This window comes from Phaethon lepturus, unplaced genomic scaffold (assembly GCF_000687285.1).
Source record: "Phaethon lepturus isolate BGI_N335 unplaced genomic scaffold, ASM68728v1 scaffold19968, whole genome shotgun sequence".
Taxonomy (NCBI): domain Eukaryota; kingdom Metazoa; phylum Chordata; class Aves; order Phaethontiformes; family Phaethontidae; genus Phaethon; species Phaethon lepturus.
The window spans coordinates 19353-43464 of NW_010558521.1; the positions used below are offsets into that span (position 1 = coordinate 19353).

The following is a 24112-nucleotide window of genomic DNA, read 5'->3' on the forward strand; positions in this document are numbered from 1 at the left end:
AAAGGGGAGTTGAAAGTTTTTAAAGACTGTAGTGCATTCATGTATTATTAGGATAATTCAGCTGATGAACTCTATAACCACCTCCAGGATAAAAACAAAAATGGGTCAAACTCATTGAAGTCTAATACAAAAATTTACAAGCCAGTTCTTCATGGATCTTTCATACTTTGTATGTAGTATGGATTATCACTAAGGCAATGGAGTGCCTCTCTTCAAGGCATCCAGTAAAGCTATGCATCTCGTTGTTGGTTAGTCTGCAGTAGTAAATGTTGCAGTTAGCAAAACTATTTCTTTGAAGAAAGGGAAATGTTTCAAGTTGACTCGGTAGAAAATCACTTAAAGAGAAGAATACAACTGCAGAATGCCTCTGGTATTCTGAACAGGCTAAACTATTCAAGGAAATTGAGGCTATTCAGCACTCTGACCCAAATTTGGGTGCCTCAAGTGCAATTTGGCCAGCACATCTGGTTTCGCACCCATGTTCTTCTGGAAAGTAAAATGGGAGTTTCACATAGAAAGGGTGTCTGACGGGAAAATGTTCCCCAGCTTTTATACAGCCATTGCCTCTGCTGGGACTTAAGAGAGAGATCGGTTTCTGCTGAGTCACAAATAAACGTGAGCAGCCGTCATTGTTGCCTGCCAGTCTCTCATTCTCATTTAATATTGGAGAAGCAACATGAGCTCTTAGATAAAAATGGGCTGGGGAACTTGGTTCTGTTCCTGACATTTCCTTTCACCTTTTGTTTGACTTTGATCTTTACCTCCTCATATTCCTGCTTCCCTACTTGTATTGATATGTTCCTTGATAAAGGACTTTGAAATAAACATATAAACAGAGCTAGATGGGAGCAGTACTGACAACAGGTCTGAACCTAGTGAGCTGCAGGAAATGATCAATCACACTTTATGTGACAGAAGACATAGGATGTTAGCTCCAATTCAGATTGATCTCCAGCACCTGGCTGGAGTGAGCAGCCAGGGCAGGAGGAGGGATGTATCACCACTGCAGCCCCTACAGCATGTAACTGTACCATTAGCAAACAAATCTCTCAGGCTTTAGCTCCCTCCCGTTGTTATTCTCACCAGCTCCCAAAGTCTCTTTTCTCCAAGCCCAGTTTGACATGCTTGTTCCCCTCCACTTCAGAGGGTTGTGCCTTTGCCTTCCCCTCAAGTCAATCAACATCTACTTGCCCAAACAGTGCAAGTCATGGTTTTGCTATGCCTTTTCTCAATCCTCCTCTACAATCTATACATTTCCTTCCTCCACTCTCTTACTCCACCGTTTGCATTCAGATGAGACATTGTCTCCTTATTGCCTGCAATGCCAGTGGAGAGGTCACACAGGCACTGGACTGAAGACATGCTTATCACTCTGAGTAGCTGGTGCAATTCCCGCTAAGCCTTGAGACTCCATTTGCCGCAGATCTTTTGTTCTCAGTCTTGGCTGTCAGTATTTCTGCCTGCATGCTGTCCTACCTTTCCCTAACAAGTGTTGTACCTTAACTTTAGTGTATACTCAAGTTAAACCCATTAAATGTCTCGCTGGTCATGAAGATCTTCATGTCATTTCTTCTTAAAAAGGGATGAAAAACCACTGCTTTCCTAAACACAGTGAAAGAAGCAACTCAGTCTTCCATTGATCTGTTTCCTTTATTTTATTTATTTTTTTTTCTTTCCCAGCAGCTCTGGCTTACACACAGGTGACAGTGTTACAAAAACAGGACCTGGGGGCCTTCCAGACATGAGACAAGTGCCAACTGTTGTGATCGAATGCGATGACAATAAAGAAAATGTGCCTCATGAAACCGACTATGAAGATTCTTCCTGCCTCTACACAAGACAGGAAGAGGAGGAAGAGGAAGATGAAGATGAGGATAACTCATTATTTACAAGTAAGACTCATTCTATTTTTGCTTTCTCATTATTTTTTCCTCTGAACTCTCAGTACAGAAGGGAAACACAAGGCCTGTGAATTTTCTTTCTCTACTGTGGCTTTTGCATCTTTCACAGGGCTTGACTACATGGGGACACTTGGTGAATTAATCCAAAATAACAAGTAGTATGAATCTATAGTGATTTCCCTAATCTACATGAATCCTTGTCTGGGTAGCTGTCAGACAGAATTCAAATGACTGGGTTTGGTTTATATTAGTTCACTTCCAAATTGACTTTTGGATTCACTTTCCCAGGTGTCCGTGGTGTAGAGAAGGCCCGTAGAGTTTGGCTTAAGTCAAGATCAGCTCAATAGAGTTACTTCAGGAGGATGAAATAAGTGCCACTGATAGAGAATCAGAGCTTTTATATATACTAAGTATTAAATCATGTCAGAATCATAAGTCTGCACATACTTCGAAAGGGATTGTGATCAGAAGATTGGGCTTAGATAAGAAGAGAAGAGGTTAATTGATAGCCATATCGCAATTACAGTCTGGAGAGGGACCTCTGGCCCCTTCCTGACCTGAGGAACCCATCTCCTGCCTCAGTGTGGCGTGATAGGGCTCTCCCATGGAGACAAAATACCATACTGTCATGGTTTATCCCTACCCAGCGACTAAGCACCAGACAGCTGCTTGCTCACTGCTCCCACTGGGATGGGCGAGAGAATGGGAAGGATAAAGGTGAGAAAACTCGTGTGTTGAGATAAAGACAGTTTAATAAGTAAAGCAAAAGCTGCGCACGTAATCAAAGCAAAAGAAGGAATTAATTCACCACTTTCTGCTGGCAGGCAGGTGTTCAGCCATCTCCAGGGAAGCAGGGCTCCATCACGTGTAATGGTTACTTGGGAAGACAAACGCCATCACCCCGAACGTCCCCCCTTTCCTCCTTCTTCCCCCAACTTTATATGCTGAGCATCATGTCATATGGTCTGGAATATCCCTCTGGACAGTTGGGGTCAGCTGTCCCAGCTGTGTCCCCTCCCACCATCTTGTGCACTCCCAGCCTACTCACTGGTGAGGCGGTGTGAGAAGAGGAAAAGGCCTTGATTCTGTCCAAGCCCAGCTCAGCAGTAACGAAAACATCTCTGTACTATCAACACTGTTTTCAGCACAAATCCAAAACATAGCCCCACGCGAGCTACTATGAAGAAAATTAACTCTATCCCAGCCAAAACCAGCACACATACTTTGTGTATGACAACTGCTTGTCATCCTGCTGGTCATTGAAAGCTGAAATTTCAGGCCCTTGGATTTCTTTTCTTTGGAAAACTGAGAGCAGTACAAACAAACAACACCCTTTTTAAAACACATACAAAGAAGTTTCTAAAACAGGCATATTTAATCTCCTCAGAATCCACCCTTACCCTGCAAGTGAAATGAAGCAGTCTTTGCTCTTAAACTAAGAAACAGAGCAGAACTGTACTATCTCACAGTCTACTGCCAAAGCCCAAAATCTGTCATGGGTTTGTGTCTCTGCTTGTGTCTGTCTTCCCTGCTCAGACTGCTTTGGATGCAAGCCTAGGAAAGCAAGCTTGAGCCATGAAAGGCCACTGGTTTTCACAGTGTCTTTGCCACTGTCACTGCCTGAGAAGAAGTGTCAATTAATGTACATAGAGGCCTCTGCTGCTTCTGATTGACTTTTGATTCCTTCTAGTGCTAGCTTGGGTGTCTTAATAGTACACTGCAAGAGAGTTACCTACTCTGCTGCCTGCACAGATTCTGAGGTTGAATTATTCATTCCATTATGCGGTTCAGAAACACTGTGCTAGAGAAAGCTACAGATGCTGCTAGCAATTCTGAAACAAGCCCTTCTTCACTTCCCTCTATGGAGCAATATTTTAATTTCTTTTTCCTGTATACCTACCAAATTCAGCTTTGCCTTATTATGATATGAATTGAGGTTAATTGAGCACGTGAAGCTAATTGACAAGCCTTTTCCCATAGTCCATATCAGTGTAAATGAGAGCCTAGTATCCTTCCTTGGCTAGCACTTCTTTGCCTACTGCATGCTGTAATGAAATGATGACACCTCCTTTGGCAGAGCCTTTCCTCTCTCCCACAGGCTCCCTGGCAATGAAAGTCTGCAGAAAGGACTCTTTAGCAATCAAACTAAGCAACAGGCCTTCCAAGCGAGAGCTGGAGGAAAAGAACATCCTTCCTATGCAGACTGATGAAGAGAGGCTCGAACTTAGGCAGCAGATTGGGACAAAGTTAACAAGGTAAGAGATTAACATTTTTCTAATTCTTGCTTCTGGAAATACATGGTGGGATGCAGTTTTTGTCCTTAATCTGTAAACATTTGAGATCTGTTTGTTCACAGTGTTCAAGAGGAAAAGCCGGTGGGGGGTGGACCAGGAGACTCTAGACATTATTTCTGCTCCAATATAACTTCCCATACAGTGCCCCATTTCATTTTCCTGACGTATCCTATGGGATCTTTGGTTTTCTTAAGTATCAGCATGAACTGTGTGGATTTGGTTCTTTTGAGTGCACCATTGGGAAAAGTTGAGCTTTGATAACATTTTGGAATGTAGCTGCAGGTGCCATTTGATAGACCATTAGTTTGGCCAAAGGGCAGAGGTATGATTTTCTTTTCTGACTGCATCTCCTGTGAGTAGCTGAGTCTTTTCCTGATCCAAAATACTTACATCCTTCAGTACCTGCTTTTGTTGAGTCAGGTTGGACAGATTTACCCTGCCTAGACTCTTCCTACTTCATGCCAGTGTTACTCACCAACTGGTCTGGTTTTCTGTATTGCATGGTGTATAGAGGGGTTGCCATTAAACGTGGAAGATTTTTGTCAAGAATTAGTAAACTGAGGTCAGGTAGAAATGTTTAAGAATCTCCTGTGCTCCAGCCATGATTTCTGTAATCAGTTTAATACTGTTACATTACCAACTTGTCGGTGTGCAGAGCTGGTGAATGCTGTTAGTTACCCTCCAGTGTGATGCTGAGAAAACCACAAGACGCCCAGAGAGTTGTTGGGAATTTTCTTGTGGATTTTTTGGGGTGGGTTGGTTTTTGGTTGGTTTGGGGTGGGGGGTGGGGGCTAGAGGCAGGGCTAAGGGGAGAACACTGCTACCATGTTGTGGAGACAGGAAGAATAGGAGCTCCTGGTAAATACCTCTTTCGATATTTTACATGCTTTTTTTTCATGGCCTTGTTACGCCCTCTTTGAAATAAAATAACCACATCTTTCCGGTCTGTCTTTGAAAGTCTTTGTGCTGGATCAGGCTTAGGCAACTCCAACACCTAATTCTTCAGTATTCTGTTGAAGGGCCTCAGCAGTGATGCCCGAAGTATGCAAGACGATGCTACACTGTTGCTGGTACTGTGATTTTTCAGTCCAGTCTTTATTCAGCCTAATACCTTGTTAGACTTCAGCTGCACATGGAGCTCAGGGTCCCAGAGAGTAGCACATGATAGCAAGGTTCCAGTGTTTATATGATTTTTTTTAACCTCTTTGAAGCATGTGAAGAGTTGTCTCTTAGCATGTCTTACTGTGCACTGCTTGACCTTGCAATGACATTGAACAGCATTTCCACTGTGTTGCCCATTTGCCTAAATTGCTTCGGTCTCTCAGAAGTTTTACATCTCTGTCTGATGAAGGTAAATAGTGTCATTTGCAAACATTGACTCTGCACAGCTCAGTGTGCCCCAGGTGATTTTTATTATAAATATTTTATATCTCACCTCTCCAAAACCTACTTTTTTCCCATTAAAGAATGTTTCTTCAGCATATCTCTTTTTAACAAGGGAAACTAATTTTGGCACCCTTCCTGTGTAAGCCCCATATTCTCACAGTGTCGTTGCTTGCTTCCCCAATTGCATCTCTGCTCATTCAGTCTGAGGTATAATGCTTGATCGTGTCTTCTAATATAGCTAGGACTTAGACGACTTAGAGGCAATCACAAATAGTTCAAATAATTAAGACTGTGTATATACAAGCTCAAAAAAATAGCTGAGCCACTGCTGTTTTATTCCAGTTTTATACCATACCAGTATAACATCACTGACATCATTGGTATAATTTCACAAGCCTTATCTGGAATAATATAGTTGCCAGTCTGACCTTTTAATTACTAGTATTTACAACTTAGTATCTCATCCTTTTGAGTAGTTAAAAACAATCAAGAAATATAAGGAGAAAACAACTTCCCTCATCTCTAATATGCAAAAAGCCACCGATGTTTCAGCAGCAAAAAGGAAGGTACCGTTCTTACCAGTGCTTTGTATCTAAATGCGATGTATCCATGTGCACAGACTGATGAATATTACATTGAAATAGAGAGAATATTTCAACCTGGACAGTATTTCTTTACTGTCCAGACTTCATTACTGAATCCGTCCTTTGCCATTGCTCAGTATTTGTCACACAGTGATGCAAATGCCAAGCAAAATTAAAGTAGTGAAGCATTTATAGTCCTTAGAGAAGACATTAGATGCAGACTATAATTGCAGCTGGCAATTTTGGATTTCAGAGGGATTTGTACTGTTCCACGAATGGTCCCTTATGGTTTAAAATAGCCAGCCAATGAAATCACATGTGCTACTTACAGAAGTAAAAAATGCAGAATAAAAACTTCAGCAAATAGTTCTTGTCTGTAATGGACAATTGATTTTCACCAAGGGGCTGATTAAGATACTTCAGTATTTATTCATAATCCTCACAGTATTTAGTTTGGAAGAGCTCAGTGGTTGCCACATTTGGCAGATCAGAATTTAGTACTGTAAAGAAAAGATCATTTTTAAAGATGCTTATAGCCAGGAATGTTGCGAGATTGACCATGGACATACTGTGTGGGACCAAAATCATCCCAGGTGTAGTTCCTCTAGCCTTATTAGAGTTGCACCAGGAATCAGTTTGTCTCAGAACTGTTTGTTCCTATCCTGTTTAAATGTAGCTTGGAACTTCTGAACCTCAAATTAGTCCCAGAAAATTGTTATGACTTTACTATTGCATCCACCAACTGGAAGAGAGACTCCAGAGGGGACTTCACCATGTTGCCTGTTTCCCGTGCTGGGAAAATAGTGCCCTGACTTACACCAGACCAGTTGTGGGGGTAAGACTGCAGAGATCATATCTTACAAGCAGGATCTGGCCCGCTACACACCTGAATATTAGCACAGCCATGAGACCAATTAAGACCTTTGTGCCTGTTGTAGAAACACTTCACATGAATGTAGTGCTTCACTGATGTGTATCCTGTAGATCCAAGCAAAAATGGAGCTTTTCGCCTAAGATGGCAAAATACGTCCTAGAAAAAGGCAGGAGATCCCACGTCACATGAATTCCAGCTGCATGAATAGGCCACTGCACCATAGACTATTTCTAGGCAGTTTTTATACAGCAATTACAGCAACTAATTAGAAGACCTCCTCTTCTAGTCCAGAATGGAATACTCCAAAATGTGATACCTACTACCAAGCAAAGACCAAACAGTGAATTAAGATACAGAACTTCAGCTCATAACCACATGTGACTTGGGGATAGGAAATGCATGCTGGAGGCCATGTTCTTAGCTGCTAAAAACCCTTACAACTCCATTAACTTCTACTGTGAACTGCAGACCTTCTGTGCCAAGTTCAAGTAAAATTCAAGTAAATTTTGAAGTGGGTATAGTTTTCTTTTTTCCTGCCTGCTCAGCTTCTCCCAAACTCCTCCTCCATTTTATCCCTCTGGTGCCTGCACAGCTTCACAGCTGCTCAAGAAGTGCGTACAAGTGACCATAAGACAGAAAGGAGAAAACAGGAGGAAACACAGGACTCTGAAAGTTGACAGGCAGAGGGAAAAGACAGACTTCTGCCTTCTGCCTGTCTCGCTGGCTATGTTGGACCTGCTGGGAAGCACTGGTCCCCTGGTTATTCATGTTAGAGCAACAGGGAGGAGGACTTGGATTTAGCTTTTGGTGGCTATCAAGGTGAGAGGAGTGGGGCATATCTGTGCTACGCCTGTGAAGCAAGGACTCAGACAGGCTCTGGATCTGAGCTTCAGGGTTCTCTCAGGGGCAATGATAAAGGCATGACCTGTCAGGAGCCCCAGTGAGGAGGAGGGCCAGCACTGATTGGTGTTGCACAGCAGAGCCATGTGTCTCCCAGAGACTGTGGGACTGTCCCCTGGTACTGAGATGGGTGCTTCGGTGCTGGTCCTTGCACTTCTGTTTCACCAAGGAATCGTAATGGTGATTGTAAGAGACCACACAGATTTCCTTCATCAACATATTATTTAGTAAGCACAAGAGCTCTTTAGAGAAAATATATCTATATTTTTCTGTATAGCTATACACTACACCAGACTTTGCTGAGGACTTCGCACTCTCTTGAACTGGGAAGACCTGGTTTCTTTGTGTGTCTTTCACAAAGTCTGTCCTGCACCTTGAGAAAATATGTGACTTTAGACTATGTATGTGGCTCATCTGCCACACATCCTATGAGAGAGGCTTTCTAAAGGACTAAAGTCTTTTTTGAGTCTCTTACCCCGCCAACTCTAGCAAAGGTACTCATTAGCAATTAGATACAGAAGTATTAAAGCTGAAATCTTGGTCCACTGCTTTTCAAGAATGCATGGCAGTGTCCTTATGCCAACAGCTGTCAGTTATAGGAGTTACGTTAAGCCCTCTGCATATTAACTAGCTAATTAAATAGAAAATAATTAAATTAGAAAGAAATAAAGAAGAATGTAACTTCTTGCAGTGTCCACACACTGCCTTTTGCCTCTCTCATGACTTTGAGTGATGGACATCCCATTGCTTGACTGAATTCTGTGAGTGTGTCACTGTATATGTTCTGCTGGCTTTAAAGCAGTGAATCAACGTCAAGCTCCTCTGTCAGATATACAGTTGTGCTGTGCATTGTTTTTTGTGTAGCCCTAGATTTATTCACTACAATACCTTATAGGGTGCTGTCCTTGCACCAGCAAGTGGAAACTCCTGCTCTGAAGCAATATAAATAGTATATTGCAAGTATCACAGGGCAAAGGATAGGAAGTATGAAAATAGATCACAGAGTCACTGGGTGCATATGGCTGTAAATATGTACATGTGAGATACGGACATGCACACCTGCTAGATGTGTTTATAGTCCCATTGATGCTTTGGAAATAGTAGTGAGATGTCTGTGACTGAGAAATGTACCATGAAAAGTCATAAATCTTTGTTATGGAGTGGCAGGTTTGACAGATGATGGTCACCTATTACCTCGATCAGAAGGGTAATCTACTCTACGCATTCCCTGATCAATACTACGTCTTCCTCAGCTGTACTGAAAAATACTGCCTAGAAACAGAAATCCTTTGATGAAATGAACTTGGTGAATTCCCACAAGTATAAAAAATTGCTATTGGTTTTTAAAATGTCATATGGCTGCTGTGAGATTTTTGGACTTGTTCACATCAGGTGCTGGTTGTCCACGTGTCCATCTGCATGAGGGGAATACTCAGGAGTAAGAGCAACAGAGCGTGTTTGTAAACAGAAGGAGAGACATGAACCATAAAAAGAGTAGAAAAACTGGGCAATTTGGGAAAAGGATTGTGTCTTCAGCATCACCATGAAGGTGACAAAGATATTACCAGTGCTGAGGAAGGGTTGGTCTGCAAGGCTTGCACAGTTGTTAAAATGCCTGAGGGGACCGAATAGTCCAAAGTGATCATTTTTATTTACTAAAAAATTAGTCTGTGAGGAGATTCAGCTTTTTGAAATGATAAATTACTTAAATTGCAGTCCCGTTGAGGGAAGGGTTTGTTCAGCCAGAGGGTGGCAGCAAGATGGCCCCCATCGAGCATAGCTGAATCTCCTCATGGCTGCTCCCCATCCAGCACTGTGGAGAGCATTTTGTGCCCTCCCCATCTCCGAGTCATTTAGGGATAAAAAGAATGGGCAGACAGCAGGATTAGGCTTTATTCACAGACCTCATTTTGTTGAGTAACGTGAAATAATTTCTTCCTAATTACCTCTGACGTCTGCAATTCTCAAACTTATTGTTAGCTTCCCCTAATGAGAGAAAAGCAAGTGCCTAAAGCAAGAGCTCATCCCCAACGGCAGCGCGTGCGCGCGCGTGTTTCTGTGGAGCTTGCCTCTGCGCATGTCGGGTGCTGGCGATAAATCACACGGAAAATGGGATTGTGGTGAACAAGCTCATCTAAATCCTGGATTAGAGGGGACGATGTGACAGCACTAGATGCATGAATGGGGCGACCAAAAAAAGCCGCAAAAGGCTGAGCCTGGGTTTTAGCTGTGATGGTACACAGGGAAAATGGCATTTGTTTCCCTTTAGTTTAACTTCATGAGGAAGCTGTACATTTGTGAGAAACCCTGAGGGAGCTATCTAAATTGCCCTTAGCATCAGGAGGAAGGCAGCAAAAGCAGGTGATTATCTATGGGCAACAAGCTGAAACTGAGTTATCATTATGCACCTGGGATCAACCACCAGGAATAAATACTCTGAGCGGAACTGATCGGGGTTCTGTGTGGGGTACAGATGGAAGATGGGCTCTCAAGGCCCTTGTCAGGCCTTTTTTCTGTGATTGGTGTCCTGGCGAGCTCTGTTGCACTGAAAGGAAAGGTGGCTTTGTAGTTAAAACGCTCTAGGAAGGCTGCATCTTCCACGGGTGTCACAACCTCAGGCAAACCACTGAAAAAAACACATCTGCACATATATATATATTTAAGATATGTCGGGCTCTCCAGATGTACATATGTACCTGTGAACTTTGGAAAATTCCACTAGTTGACAAACTCTCATTGACAGCAAAGTTTGTGTGCTTTTGAAAAAACACCCAGACATCAGGATCTCTTTAGACATCTATTTCTGTGTTTCAGTAGGACAAGGATCCTCATTTCTGAGCATGGTTTGAACTTGTCTCTTTATATAAGTAATTTTCATAGCTAGCGTCATCGTTGATCACAGAAAAAGACAAGTCTAACATCATGAATAATGCTATTACTATTGTTTTGATACGAATTTCAACAACCAACAGCATGAATTTGCTTCATCTCAGTAATTTATGGTTCAGATTTACTATGGCAAAAGGTCAATGGAGCAATCCAGGGAAGGAGGAGGTGACAGAGGGTAATGTCACCGCAAAACACATCACCTCTACATACTCCTTCGTTTGTGGGATGAACAGTGTCCTTGACCTATGATCTGGATGGGCCCTGGCAGTGTGACCTCTTCTCTGTCGCAGGGCCACCTTGGGTTGGGATGAATCCCTGCTGCCACCAGTTTCACTCAACCGGGACCAGCAGATGTTTTGCTATGTATGAAGGCAAAGCCTCACAGAATGGATGTAGTCTGTCCTTGGGCAGATGTCTCTCTCCATCTTAGAAGGCGGGGCTCCAAATGTGCAGAGACAGTTTATTTACGTTATTATAAAGGAGGAGGAATGTTGTGCTGGGGAGAGGAATGCTCTTAATGGTAGACAGCAAGCCGCAGGAAGCAGCATTTCAGGGCAAGGTCTCCTCAGAGGCACCCGTGTGACCACTGATGAAATGGAAAATGTTTTCTCTGTGTCAAAAGTTCATTTCAATCAGAGATGTCGCCAGTGCAGGAAGGTATTTGTTATTCCTGGGGTCCGTCACTGCTCCTCTCGCCAGCTCCCATGGAAGCAGTGCAAGTCATCCACGTTGTCGTTGCAACATCTGTTCCTCCCACCCTTTCTCTGCAGAAGCCGAGGCAGAACACATTATGGGGTTACAGTTTCCCCTTCGTGCTTCCCATCCTCTTCAGCCCCCAACACAGTCTGTATTTGAGGTCTAACTCAGTCTGTCAACACAGCCGAGACAAATACAGTCTACCTTAGTTTCCTTTGCAGTTTCAGTGGGGTGTGGTATCCTTCGTTTTCTGTCCCAGATTGATTGCAGTGTTGCTTTTAGTTGTCAAACCACCGTCAGCTTTTACCTCAGAGGAAGCCACATTTCTCTGCTGGGCAAAATAATCCATGGTGATATAATGCAAGCTTATGGCAGTAATGAAATAACATATGTCGGTGATAGAAATAGTCTTTTATTTCTCCAGTAAACAAGAGGCCGCGTGGAGCCCATGCAATGCTCTCTTTTGAGTAAAAGAATGACAAATATTAATAAAAACAGGTGAAACAAACACGAGCAAGGAAGTAGCTGATTCAAAATATATTCTGGCTTTCAAAGAAGAAAACAAAGGTGGTTTGTTTGGTTTTTTTCTTTTACCAGTTAATGCTGACAAATTTAGGGCAGCTCCATTAAGAACTAGCTCATAAATTTCTACCTTGAGAAAATCTAACCATAAATCTTCATGTTTTATGTCTACTGATCATGGGGAGTTAATCACAAGCACAACTGTTGCTCAGCTTGGGTGACCTTGTAATTTCTGTAAGGGAAACAAATCAGATGGCAGTACAAGTACATAAAAGAAGCAGACTGGCAGGAATAAATTTCACTTTATAGGCTGATGATTATAAAATGGAAGAGTTGCTTTTTGAGAAAAATATTTAGCCTCTCTCGGAAGTTACAGTTTGCAGTTTTTTCCAGTGTATTATGGCCTGTTTGGCAACAGGTGTGCAGGACATTAACATAGGTAATCCTTGTAAAGGAGTCAAATACATAAAATCAATTTTTTATCCTGACTCCAATCAGCTTTTAAATATATATGTGCTCATATATGTGCACTGTGGTTATTACTGTGAGCATGAGCATGACTGCTAGAGAACTAAGTCTAACTTGTATGCATGGTCATCTGTCTATGACCAGAATGTAGGAGTTTCATATCCAGGTTATTGTTTCTGAGTAAATTGAGGTGACTTTTTCAAGAGTTGGCCCTGTAGTAAATAGGATTTCACGTTTTATATGTTTGTTTTATACAGGATTAAATGTCTTTTGGACAAATGTACCAAGAAAGTAAATATACTGACCATTACACCTGGTACAATTATGTAAGGTTGGAATTTTGCATGTTTTCCCTAAGACATACTGTTAACATGAGGATCACTTAGAGATGAACAGGGACTTTTTTGCATACACGCAGAAAAGTTACAACTGGTCTTTTAGAGTCAAGCGTGGATGAGAATTATGCTCATATTTCAGTGCACTGGGATTCATAAGCACTGCACAGACCATATGTGGGGATTAAACTAAGTCCTTAGCCTCAGACCCAACCATGTAGAATTACCATTTACGTTAATAATATTAGTGGTGAAGCAGAAGTGTTCTCATGTACATTAGACCATACCAACATGTCTGTAAGTATGCAGACTGTAATATTCATTGCTTGCCTTTGATAAATAATTTTCAAACCAGCAAACTACAGGGAAAACATGTTAGCACCAAGGTAAACTCAGAAACTTCATTGACATCCCTGAATTCAGGAGGCAGCAACACTAATGGTAAATGAGTAATAAAATAAGCATTCCAGATATTGTATTTGCTAAATGAGCAAGGATCTATAATGTCAGGCTGGACTATTTATCCTGCAGAATATTTGAGTTTTTAAGCATGCTGGAAAAGTCTTCACAATTTCCTTTGTTGCAGTAATCAAGACAGAAGTGGTCTTCCTGCCTCCCAGCAATCAGCTGGCTTTGATGTAAAATCTAGCCTTGCAAACAGGAGACCCTGATCTCCAGCAGTGGGGGCTGCAAAGGCACCAGTCCACTCCTTCAGTGGGGAACAGGAACTCTCCCTGGACAAGGATCCTTTCTCCTGCACGTGCATGGGGACCTCAGTTACCTGGTGGGATGGTGGATGGCAGCTTGGTTGCACCTTGTGGGTGCAGCTCCCTGTGGGGAAGTACATGGGGAGATATGAACTGCAAGTAAACGCCATCCTCAGGAGGTCCTCACAGAAGCTACAGGGAAAGGTTGTCTTCCATGGCTGTCTGCCATGAAGGTCTTTTCACAGCCCCATCAGCTGACCCACCTCCAGCTAAGCTCATGACCAGCATGGACAATGAGCTCCTTTGGCTTGTTTGGATGCACTGGGAAGTCAGAGCACCTGACCTGTGGTCCCTGGCTTTCCTGGAGCACTCTCTGCTCCAGTGCAAGGACTTCCTTGGCCACAATATCCAGGTTTTAGCTCTAAAAGAAAAAGGGCAGGCAGCCCCTCTGGCAGAAGTCAGATTTTGTTTGGAGTCAGGTTTACGGCTAGGCTTGACACACTGCAGCTGCACATTGGTCTCAAAGTGGGGAGCAACTTCCCTGACAGGAGTTTGGTGCCTTCTTGAATATCCCCATCAGGACATTCTCCAGCGGATCCCAAAACCTCCCTCTGCTCCCTTTCAGGGGAAGGAGTGACTGATGTCCCAGGGCCAGAACAGCCTCAAAGACTTCCTCCCTTCCCTTTTCCAGGCTAACAACTCAGTGTAAATGCCTGGTGTCCTTCACCCTTGGGTTGGGCCAGAACCATTAACTCTTCCCTCATTTAGGCAGACCTAAATATATAATATATAGGGCCTGTAGCAATAGGACAAGGGGTAATAATTTTAAACTAAAAGAGGATAGATTCAGACTAGATATAAGGAAGAGATTTTTTATGATCAGGATGGTTGCCCAGAGAGGTGGTAGATGCCCGATCCCTGGAAACATTCCAGGTCAGGTTGGATGGGGCTCTGAGCACCCTGATCTAGTTGAAGATGCCCCTGCTCATTGCAGGGGGGGGGGGGCTAGATGGCTTTTAAAGGTCCCTTTGAACCCAAACTATTTTATGATTCTATGATGAGATTCTGAGACAGAGAGACTTGGGCAATTGCGGGGATCATAGATCTCTGTGATACTCCACCATCCATTTCAGCTTCACCCTCGGACTAGCAAAGAAAGTCTAATACTGTACTGCAGTTAGAAGAGCTGCCAACATGTTGCACTGCACTGTTGAATTCCAGTGAGTTTAAGGTTCCGTCATGTTTCCTAATGTAACATGACAGATGAAAAGAAGCTCTGCAGCAGTGAAAAGATATGATTTTTGCCTCTGAGACCCACCACATGTGACACATTTTTGGGAAGTAGTTTTATTCCTCTTTCTCTTGACTAATTCTTCTCTTCAGAGTCTTTATTCTATCTTATTTCTCATTGTATTTCACTAGTGCTAATAGCCCCCTCTACCCCACCCAGCCCTGGTTCAAGATACTGTACAGCACTTGGCCTTGGTCTGAAGGATTTAGGAGCAGATACAGAGTGATGGGGAAATGCAAGGCATTGGTGTGGGAATGGTACGCATCACAGCTCACTTTCCTCAGCATTTTCCCTGATCATTGCGCACTTGACTGCCTCAGATTTGATTCTCCCACCTGCCTATCATTGTACTTTGCCTTTCTCTCAGTTCTGTGCCCTTGTCACTAGACATGTCACATTTAACATTAGGGCACATGTTAAAATCTTCAAGAGAGAGAGAACAATGCTCCCTCACTATTCAGTGTAAAAGTATATATGAAACGATGAATTTGACCCAGTAGTACTAGAGGTTTAGTGCTATCTTTATTTTCTTTAATGTTTCTTTGATTGACAATGGTAACTGGGAGAAGTACCCGAAGACTGGAAGAAAGCAAATGTCACTCCTACATTCCAGAAGGAGGACTCAGGGAATTATAGACTGGTCAGCCTTACCTTGATCACTGGGAAGGTGATGGAGCAGCTAATCATGGTAACCATATCCAGACATGTGAAGGACAAGAGAGTAATCAGGAGTAGTCAACATGGATTCACAAGGGGAAGTCATGCTTGATCAAACATGATGAACTTCTACAATGAAATGACTGGCCTGGTAGACAAGGCGGGAGCTGTAGATAGTGTCTACGTAGACTTCAGTAAGGCTTTCAACATTGTCTCCCATAAGATCCTCACAGTGAAGTTGTTGAAGTATGGCCTGGATGGGCAGATGGATTGAAAACTGTCTGAATGGCTGGTCCCAGAGGCTGGTGATCAGTGGCACAAAGCCTAGCTGGAGAGAGGTAATTAGCAGTATACCCCTGGGGGTCAATACTGGGTCCAGTCCTTTTTAACATCATTCATTAATGATCTGGATGATGGGCAGAGTATACCCTCAGCAAACTTTCTGATGAAGCAGAACTGGGAGGAGTGGCTGATGGCACCAGAGAGTTGTGCTGCCATCCAGAGGGACCTTGACAAGCTGGAGAAATGGGCTTACAGAGATCTCATGAAGTTCAACAAAGGCAAGTGCCAAGTCCTGCACCTGGGGCGGAACAATGCCATGCACCAGTATATGCTGGAGAGCAGCTTGACAGAAAAGGATCTGGGGGTCCTGGTGGACTCCAAGTTGTGCATGAGCCAGCAGCATGCCCTGGTGGGAAAAAAAGGGCTAATGGTATCCTGGGCTGATGATACAAAGTACTGCCAGCAGGTCGAGGGGGGAGATCCTTCCCCTCTACTCAGCACTGCTGAGGCCACACCTGGAGTGCCGAGTCCAGTTCTGGGCTCCTCTGTACAAGAAAGATATGGGCATATGGGAGAGAGTCCAACGAAGGGCCTTGAAAATTATTAAGGGACTGGGGCATCACTCCTATGAGGAAAGACTGAGAGAGCTGGGACTGTTCAGCCTGGAAGAGAGGGCTCAGGGGGATCTCATCAATGTATATGAGTACCTGAAGTGAGGGTGCAAAGAGGACAGAGCCAGGCTGTTTTCAGTGGTGGTCAGTGACAGAACCAGAGGCGGTGGGCACTAACTGAAACACAGGAGGTTCCCTCTGAACATCAGGAAACACTTTTTCACTGTGAGGGTGACCGAGCATGGGCACAGGTTGCCCAGAGAGGTTGTGGAGTCTCCCTCCTTGGAGATATTCAAAAGCCATTTGGACACAGTCTTGGCTCTAGGTGGTCCTGCTTCAGCAGGGGGGTTGGACCAGATGACCTCCAGAGGTCCCTGACAACCTCCACCATTCTGTGATTGCACAAGGCATCAAAAGAGCTGATAAAGTCTCTGTGTATTAGCAACATCTTTCCCTTTTGAAGTGCAAGACGTTGTTGGCTGATTTTTTGTGTGTCTTTGGCAGTGCAGAGTGGCCAAGTTCTGTCTCAGACTTTCCCAAATCCTGATTCCCTTCACTCCCCCAGTCTAAGGTTACTGTGATTGTGTCTCATAAACCTATTCTGATACAATGCTTGACAAATTTCTCCTGCTTTGGGTTATTGCACAATGATGCTGCCGGCACAGACAATTTATCCAGGTCATAAGCTCTGACAAATGCTTGTCTATGACATGTAGACCATAAAAATCTCTAGCTCACTTCAGTTCCAAGAGAGTGTGGGGTTAGCCCTTGAGACCAAAGTCCTTGTGCTCTGCTCCATGGAAAAAATTACCAGGACTTAGTTTCTAAACAAGAATATCTCTCAGGCATTCTGTATTCACATGGAAATCAACTCCAGATGCCCCACTTCCCTCAACAAACATTTCTCTCAGCCCTACACCTTCCCATCCCCTCAGTCTACCTCTGCTATAGCAAAAAAAAAACAGTCCCAGTTTCACTTCCAAGAGTTTTTCAAATTCCTTGCACTCTTGTATAGGTCTTTTCTCCTCTTCTAGCTATCTGAAGCAGAACCTTAAGATCTGCCTTCAAAACTTTCTGTCTCTGGGTGGATCCAGAGACAAAGAGCAATTTACTGTTCTTTCTCAATTTGGGGAATTGGGAGCTTGCTCCTCTCAGAAACGTCCCAGACAACCTGCAGTGGCTCTCTCTGGTATCTATGCAACAGCAGTGATCTCCAATAGTGCAGAGTACAGCAATGTTCTAATGGCTCTGGTAAGAAATAGGATGGAAGCATGTATTTGGTGCACATCTTGCCAAAAACACTGAAAAGCTGTCAGTTTAGTGGTTGCGAGACATTTTTCCCCCCCTCTTCCTTAGCAGCTGGTGTTCATTAGCTGGGCTCAGCAGAGCACCAGTGCTGTCGAGCAGAGGCAAAGTTGTTATTAGCACGAGGTAATCTCTAGTCATGAGAGGGGGCTTAACACCCAATAAACTATAAGGTACAGATGTAAATTTGGTGTGCTTGTGAAGAAAAATACAAGTCCACATGGCTGTGGCCAGTGGGGGCTGGAAGGAGGGACTGAGAGAGTGTTTTTTTTTACTTCAACTCAATGCTGATGCCTGAGAAGTTGCATCTTTTAAACTAATCATGAAGCTGAGAAAAGCTAGGAAGCAGGCACCGTATCTGTTTGCCCAGGCCACCTCTGCCAGCGTGTTTTGGTGCCAGTCTGCAGCCTCTCCATAGCAGTAGGTGCAGCTTCTAGCTTTACAAACACTTTGTGCATCATCGATATGTGTTCAGAAGGGATTTTATCAGGGTGACTGTGCTGATTCCCTTTGCTACCTCTCTCCAAGCCCCCTCTCCTTGCCTTCACTGCAGCTGGATATACAGAAAACAAGTGGATGCCACAAAACCAGGGCACTGAAAGCCCAGGACAGAGGTATTTCAGTTCTGGCATCTGAGTGTGCCCTGCGGGGAAATCCAAGCTACTCCTATGGCATGTCAGCAGCCGTGAACAAACAAACTTTGCTCATCTTATGCATACAAAACATTTTAAATATTAACTCTCTTCAGCCTCTGTGCCTGAATGCCAGCTGCACAAACTATTCAGATCAGTAAGGAGCTCAAAAAACAATCACCAATTCAAGGCAGCCTTTCTTGAGAGGACAAACAATTGCAAAAATGTGGGTTTTAATAGCACCCTCATTTGAAATGTCACAGGGAAGACATCTACAACACTGTCGCAATGGGGTTTAAGAAGTGAAGTGTCTGAAGTGTAAAGGAGAAATGACTCTTCAGGTCAGCTGGGCCAGGAACAGGTTTCTTTCCCATTTTATATGAGGAAGATAGAAGATGCCGCTGGGCATTCCCTCCCCCTCCTTAGTTCTACGTGAGCTCTCATTAAGGAAAAAAGTAATGAAAAAGCTACTGGTCTCCCTCAGCAGCTAGATTGTGATAATGAAGCAGGTTTTCACATTGATAAAGTGTCAGGGGGAGCAGGGGAATGTGCAGGCAAGAGTACAGGCACCTGATGTTAGAAAACTAAGAGTGGAGAAACTTGGTGAAACTAAGCAGGTGTTGAACTGAGCCCTCAAAACTTCAGGGGGAAAATGGGAAGAGCTAATGTCACACTATGCAGAAGACTAAGAGAAAGGCTGCAGCCTGTTCAGCATATCACATAGGGTTTGTTTCTCCCTTTGCCAGAGTTTTGTTTCATGGGTGGTTTTTTGCTTATTTTGAAGTTAAGAGTATTTGCCTGGAAATAGGATCTTTGTTACTTTGGAGATTATTGATTCCGGCTGCTAATTCCTTATTCAATGTAGTAAGCCTCTTTGTAACGTTCCATTTGTTTTGCTGTGGAAATACTTACGAAGCAAGAAAAAAACCCGAAGATTATCACTTTATGGTCCAAATTTAGCCTCAGACTAATTATGTGTGTCTCAGTAACTTTGAGAGAAGAAAATACAGATGGGAAAATATCTTGTTATGCTTTTAAGCCGCCAGATCTAAACCTAAAGGTGATAATATAATTGTGAGCAAGTCGTGTCTAATATCTTGTCAAAATAACAACTGTGCAGTTTCCTAAAGCGTGAGGTTTTTTAATTGTAACCAGGTTCTTTTTTTTTTAAACTAGACACTCTTGGTATTTTCCGTCTCTGGTGCAGCATGTTTTCACTGATGTGCCATGAGATGCTATGATTTAAAACAAAATATTTCTAGGTTTTACTAGTGCATAGAGGCAGAAGTAGGCACTGGCAGTGAAGGTGTTAAATACACACCAGCTGGAAAGGGTCAGGTTGTGTTCCTGAACAAGGTGGGAATTTATACAATGCACAAATCTCTTGTGTAGGGTGGTGAAACATGAAATCCTCTGGAAAAGGTAAGAACTGAATTCGCAAACAGTGATGCAGATACAAAAAAATCAACATTGTAAAATGTATCCAAAGACCCGGTCTGATCAGCAGGTACCACAGATCCAGATGTGACCATTAAATGGCTAGGAACAACTGAGGCATCTGCACTGCAGCTGGCAGCGCGGCTGCTGGGGAGAGCTCTCCTTGTAACCTGCTTCAGTAGAGTTGCGCTGGTAACTGCCATAGCAGTTACTGCAGGAAGAGTTGTGTCTACTGCATTTGGCTGAATAAGGGCTTTTTTGCATTCGGTACTCAAATGGAACGAAATAATTAACAAGTGAGATAGATAGGGAAAACTGAATAAAAATAGCAAGTCTAGGCATTAATTTTTTATTGCAAACTAAAAAACTAGCATTTCAGATCAGAACCCAGTATTTTGTCCAATGCATTTTTTAATGCTTTTTTAAACTTTTTTTTTTTTTAGAGAAGTATGCCTAGTGAATTGTTTTCTCAGCTGAAACTATTCACTAAGTTTGACCTTACCTCACAGATGACTTCTGACCTGATCGAACTCAATTTTTCAGCAATGTTACTGTTCATCACGAACATTTCACCCAGACCTAATTCTTAAACTCCAAATGAACATTTTAAGACGTAGCCCTTTGCAGTAATTCCCTGCTATTTATCACCATGCAATCTGGGGGTCTGAAATCCCTCTGGCACAAAATCGTTAATCACTCTTAAAGCTTTCAGATTCATTCACTTCCAGGATTTTCACTTCAGTAACAAGACAATGTGTGGGCACCCTGCTATTTCCCATACATCTTTTCTCCCAGAAACTGAATTATCATGGTTCTGAATGGCTAACGCTGCCAACTTCTGTTATAAATGTATTTATTTGGAATTCCTGTATTGTGGCTGTTCCGAGTTACTGAGTATTTTAGCTTTTGATTCATTTCTTGGAAACTGGATAAGTTGCGCTTTTTTAACATTTTACCAATGTAAAGTGCCTGTTTGGAGACGAATTTTATTTCTGCAGTATTGTTTGTTTGCCTGCCTTCATGCTGGCACTGGTAGAATGGTGTGTGACAAACTAACACGGTCAGGGTATATACAGAATTCCTCTCTCTCCGTTCTTTGAGTGGTCTGTAGCTGCTGCAGGAACAGAGGAGACTTTTTCAAGTGTCGAGCATGCCGTCTGCAAGCTGGTGAAGCTCCCCGCCTGAGTTTCCTTCGTTAAAACCAACAGCTTTCTGCATTTTGGATTGAGATTTTAGGATTACAGCGGCGTTAGTGCATATGTGAATAAGAAGTTAGGGTGCTGTTGCTTTTTTAATTAGACAAATTGCATACTGACAGTGCTGGAAGCGCAAGATACCTGCTAATGCACAGGCCACGCGCACGCAGTCACTGCGGTCCGTACTTAATCAGCATGTAGTTGCTGTGGTCCACAGAGACCGATCAAGAGCCCTCACGCCAGCCAACTCTAGGCAAGGTGGTTCCTCCGTTACATGCTTCAGCCCTTAGCTTGTCCTCGGTCTGTGGCAGCAGATTTCTCAGAAGAGAACTCTTAGAGGACAGGGGCGCTGGGAAAGATCAGTGGGGGGTTTTAGAGGGTTGTAGGAGGTTTGGGGCGTGGGGATGTGCTCCCGTTGTCATCCCTCAGCCTCCCTCTGTGGTTTCCTCCCTGGACCCACAGACCTTCTTCCTGCCTAAAGCGTTGCTTCCTCTCTCCATCGCGAGGCCACCAGACGTGCACAGGAATAACTGCTTTATTCCTCTATCAAACCATGCTCAACCGTGCGAGCTTCCTTGAGCACCAGGAGCTGGGCAGGGGGACATGCCAAGAGGGAAGGGGCCTCCACCATTCTGGTTCTGGCTTGGAGGCGGCTCTGCTTTTAAGAGTGTAACTTTTATGGTAAGAAGCAGCCATGTGCTGGAGACTAGAGTGATACCACAAATTTGTTTAATCCAAGTTGCTAAAAACACCCAGGGGTGGTGTCACAACTCCAGTCACAACTGGTTTGATTGGGTGACAGAGGGCTGAAGGGGTCTGGACCCCTGCCTCAGGTCCGTTTTTTGGCAGAATGGGCCATAGGATAGTCCAGGAAGCCCTTCGGCTGCAGAAGACTGGGGACACCTTTGCAAATATATTAATGGTGATCTGGTCTCCTACAGATCTTCCAAATACAAGGTTACACCTCAAAACTGGGTAAGTGCAGAAGATGGCAGGAGAACCTTCCTGAATCTGTTCAGCTCTGATTGATTTTTGTGGTGCCATTTTATTCAAGTCATTCATGGATTGACCTTGAACTGTGAATTATGGTCTCTTCAGCTTTGTAAAATCAGCTTTTGGTTCAATATTATTACTTTTGGAGAAGCAAGTGTCTTCTCACAATGCTGTACAGACAGCAGAAGGACAATTGCTAATATTTTAGAACATTTTTTTCTTTATTACAATGGGTCCTAACGTCAGTCTGTTTTTGCTGGCATGCTTTAGATTTTCAACCAAGATTTAGTGCGTTTTCCCCTCTGCATTTCTAGTACTCAAAAATATCCCATTTTTATTGTTCCAAAAATATATTCTTGAATTAGATACATAGTAAATTCCCTCCTCTAAAAAAGATTGTTCTTTGTTTCCTACTGCAGCTGTTGGATATTTTGTTCTTGGGATTAGGGAGAAGAGATTTGAGAATTAATGCTGCAAAGCTCCTGAGGTGTAACTATCTTAATTCCACCATGCCCCTTTTTTTAAAATCATTTAAACTTGCATGATCGTATTTTATGTGAACAGCCAGCATTTGGCTAAAAGGTTTGATGTTAATGAAACACTACAGTAACAAAACAGAGGAGGCTCCATTTTAGAGCTTGAGGTTGCTAGACGCAAGCTCGCATCATCTTGCAGTGTTCCACATGTCAGTAAGTGTTTTGCAGTTAGTATTATTGAAAAAGGAGCCAAAATCTGAATTTGTGTGACTAGCACTACTTGGCTTTATCTTTTGAAAAGAATAAGAAATTAAGTAATTCCTTGGGAAAATGCAGGTGTCTGCATTGTGATACTGTGGTCTAATGAAAGATTGATGACTTGGGTATGTCATTATTCACACAGCTGTAAAACTCTGTTTCTACTCAGAGTCATAGGACTATCTAGTCATTCCTTTATTTCTTTTAACAAAATACAGAGTTCATGGCCCAAGATGATTCTGCTTTATTTGGGTATTTTAAAGAAGTATGTTCTGTATATGATAGGCAAGATCTTAACTTTATGCAGACGTAATGAATTGTTGAAATCTACATTTTGAATATGATTCTCTTTCCCAGGACACTTAATCTGGGCAGCCTGTTCTTTCTTGGGGAGATTTTAACTTTCCCAAGAGTAAATCAAAATCATAATAAATCAATCCCTCAGTCAGCTGAAACAGAAAAGACTGCATTATTTGAGCTATGAGTCAAGAATGGATTCACACAGGCTAAAGAATGAGAAAACAAATTGGTGAGGTTTCGAGTTTTAAACAAAGGGCCAGCTTGGTTATATTTTTCACTATCCACAGATGCTTGAGCAAGCAGAAAATTTGCTGATTAGTTTTCCTAAAAATCCTCACCGCAATCTAGACGAGGCTGAGCTTTAAAGTTTATATTGAAGCTGTTTCTCAACACAAAACCAAGTCTGGGATAAGCATAATTTTGGGGGGTAGTAAAAGACTGCTTACAGCCTAAATTAAAATCTGAATGATTTTAGTTGAAAATCTGATTTTTCTTCAGAGCCCAGCTGGATACATGACTGCAAATGTGTTACGGGAGCTGTTATCCGGTTGGTTCGCATGCCAGGCCGCTTCTGTATTTTTTGAGGTGCACTAGGAAGAACTGCTGAGCAAAAGCATTGCCTCTCTCCTCCAGGACATGGGACTGTTGTAGTTATCTTGGACCAGGTGGTCCAGCCCAGGGAACAAACTGGGATGCTGAGGCAGCAGAAGTACCTGCCAGTAAGGCACCATCAGAAAGTACTTAGACCTTCAACTTACACTTCTCAGTTTTTAGATTTTCACCAAAAGCAAGTTCTTCCTACCAAAATTGTCTAACTAGTTCTCATCTAAACTCTTTCTCAGTGGTGCTTCACCTATTTTCCCGGGGATGAACAGGGGTCTCTGCCCACTTTGGCCTGCTCTAGTCATTGCCACAAGTTTCTTTATAGCTGCAGAAGCACCACCATCTCCCAGGGACTGAATGTTTAAAATCAACAGGGAAATGGAGAGCAGTCATTACATGGTAACTGAATCATGGCAAACACTCCTTATGGTTTTATTGCCTTAATTTCTCAGGAAAGGGAGTTATAAGGCGTGTTATCACAGCTGATACCAGGAGGCTTGTCACACAGGAGAGGG

At 43.0% G+C, this 24112-nt stretch overlaps 1 protein-coding gene across 1 annotated transcript in view; it reads left to right on the forward strand.

Annotated features, from left to right (window-relative positions):
- Positions 1–24112, forward strand: part of LOC104616281 (phosphatase and actin regulator 1-like) — a gene marked incomplete at both ends in the record, with an annotated part of 52412 nt that overhangs the window by 17324 nt on the left and 10976 nt on the right. Inside the window, 2 exon segments of the mRNA XM_010293097.1 lie at positions 1684–1892; positions 4000–4156. Coding sequence (XP_010291399.1) covers positions 1684–1892; positions 4000–4156 — 366 coding nt within the window.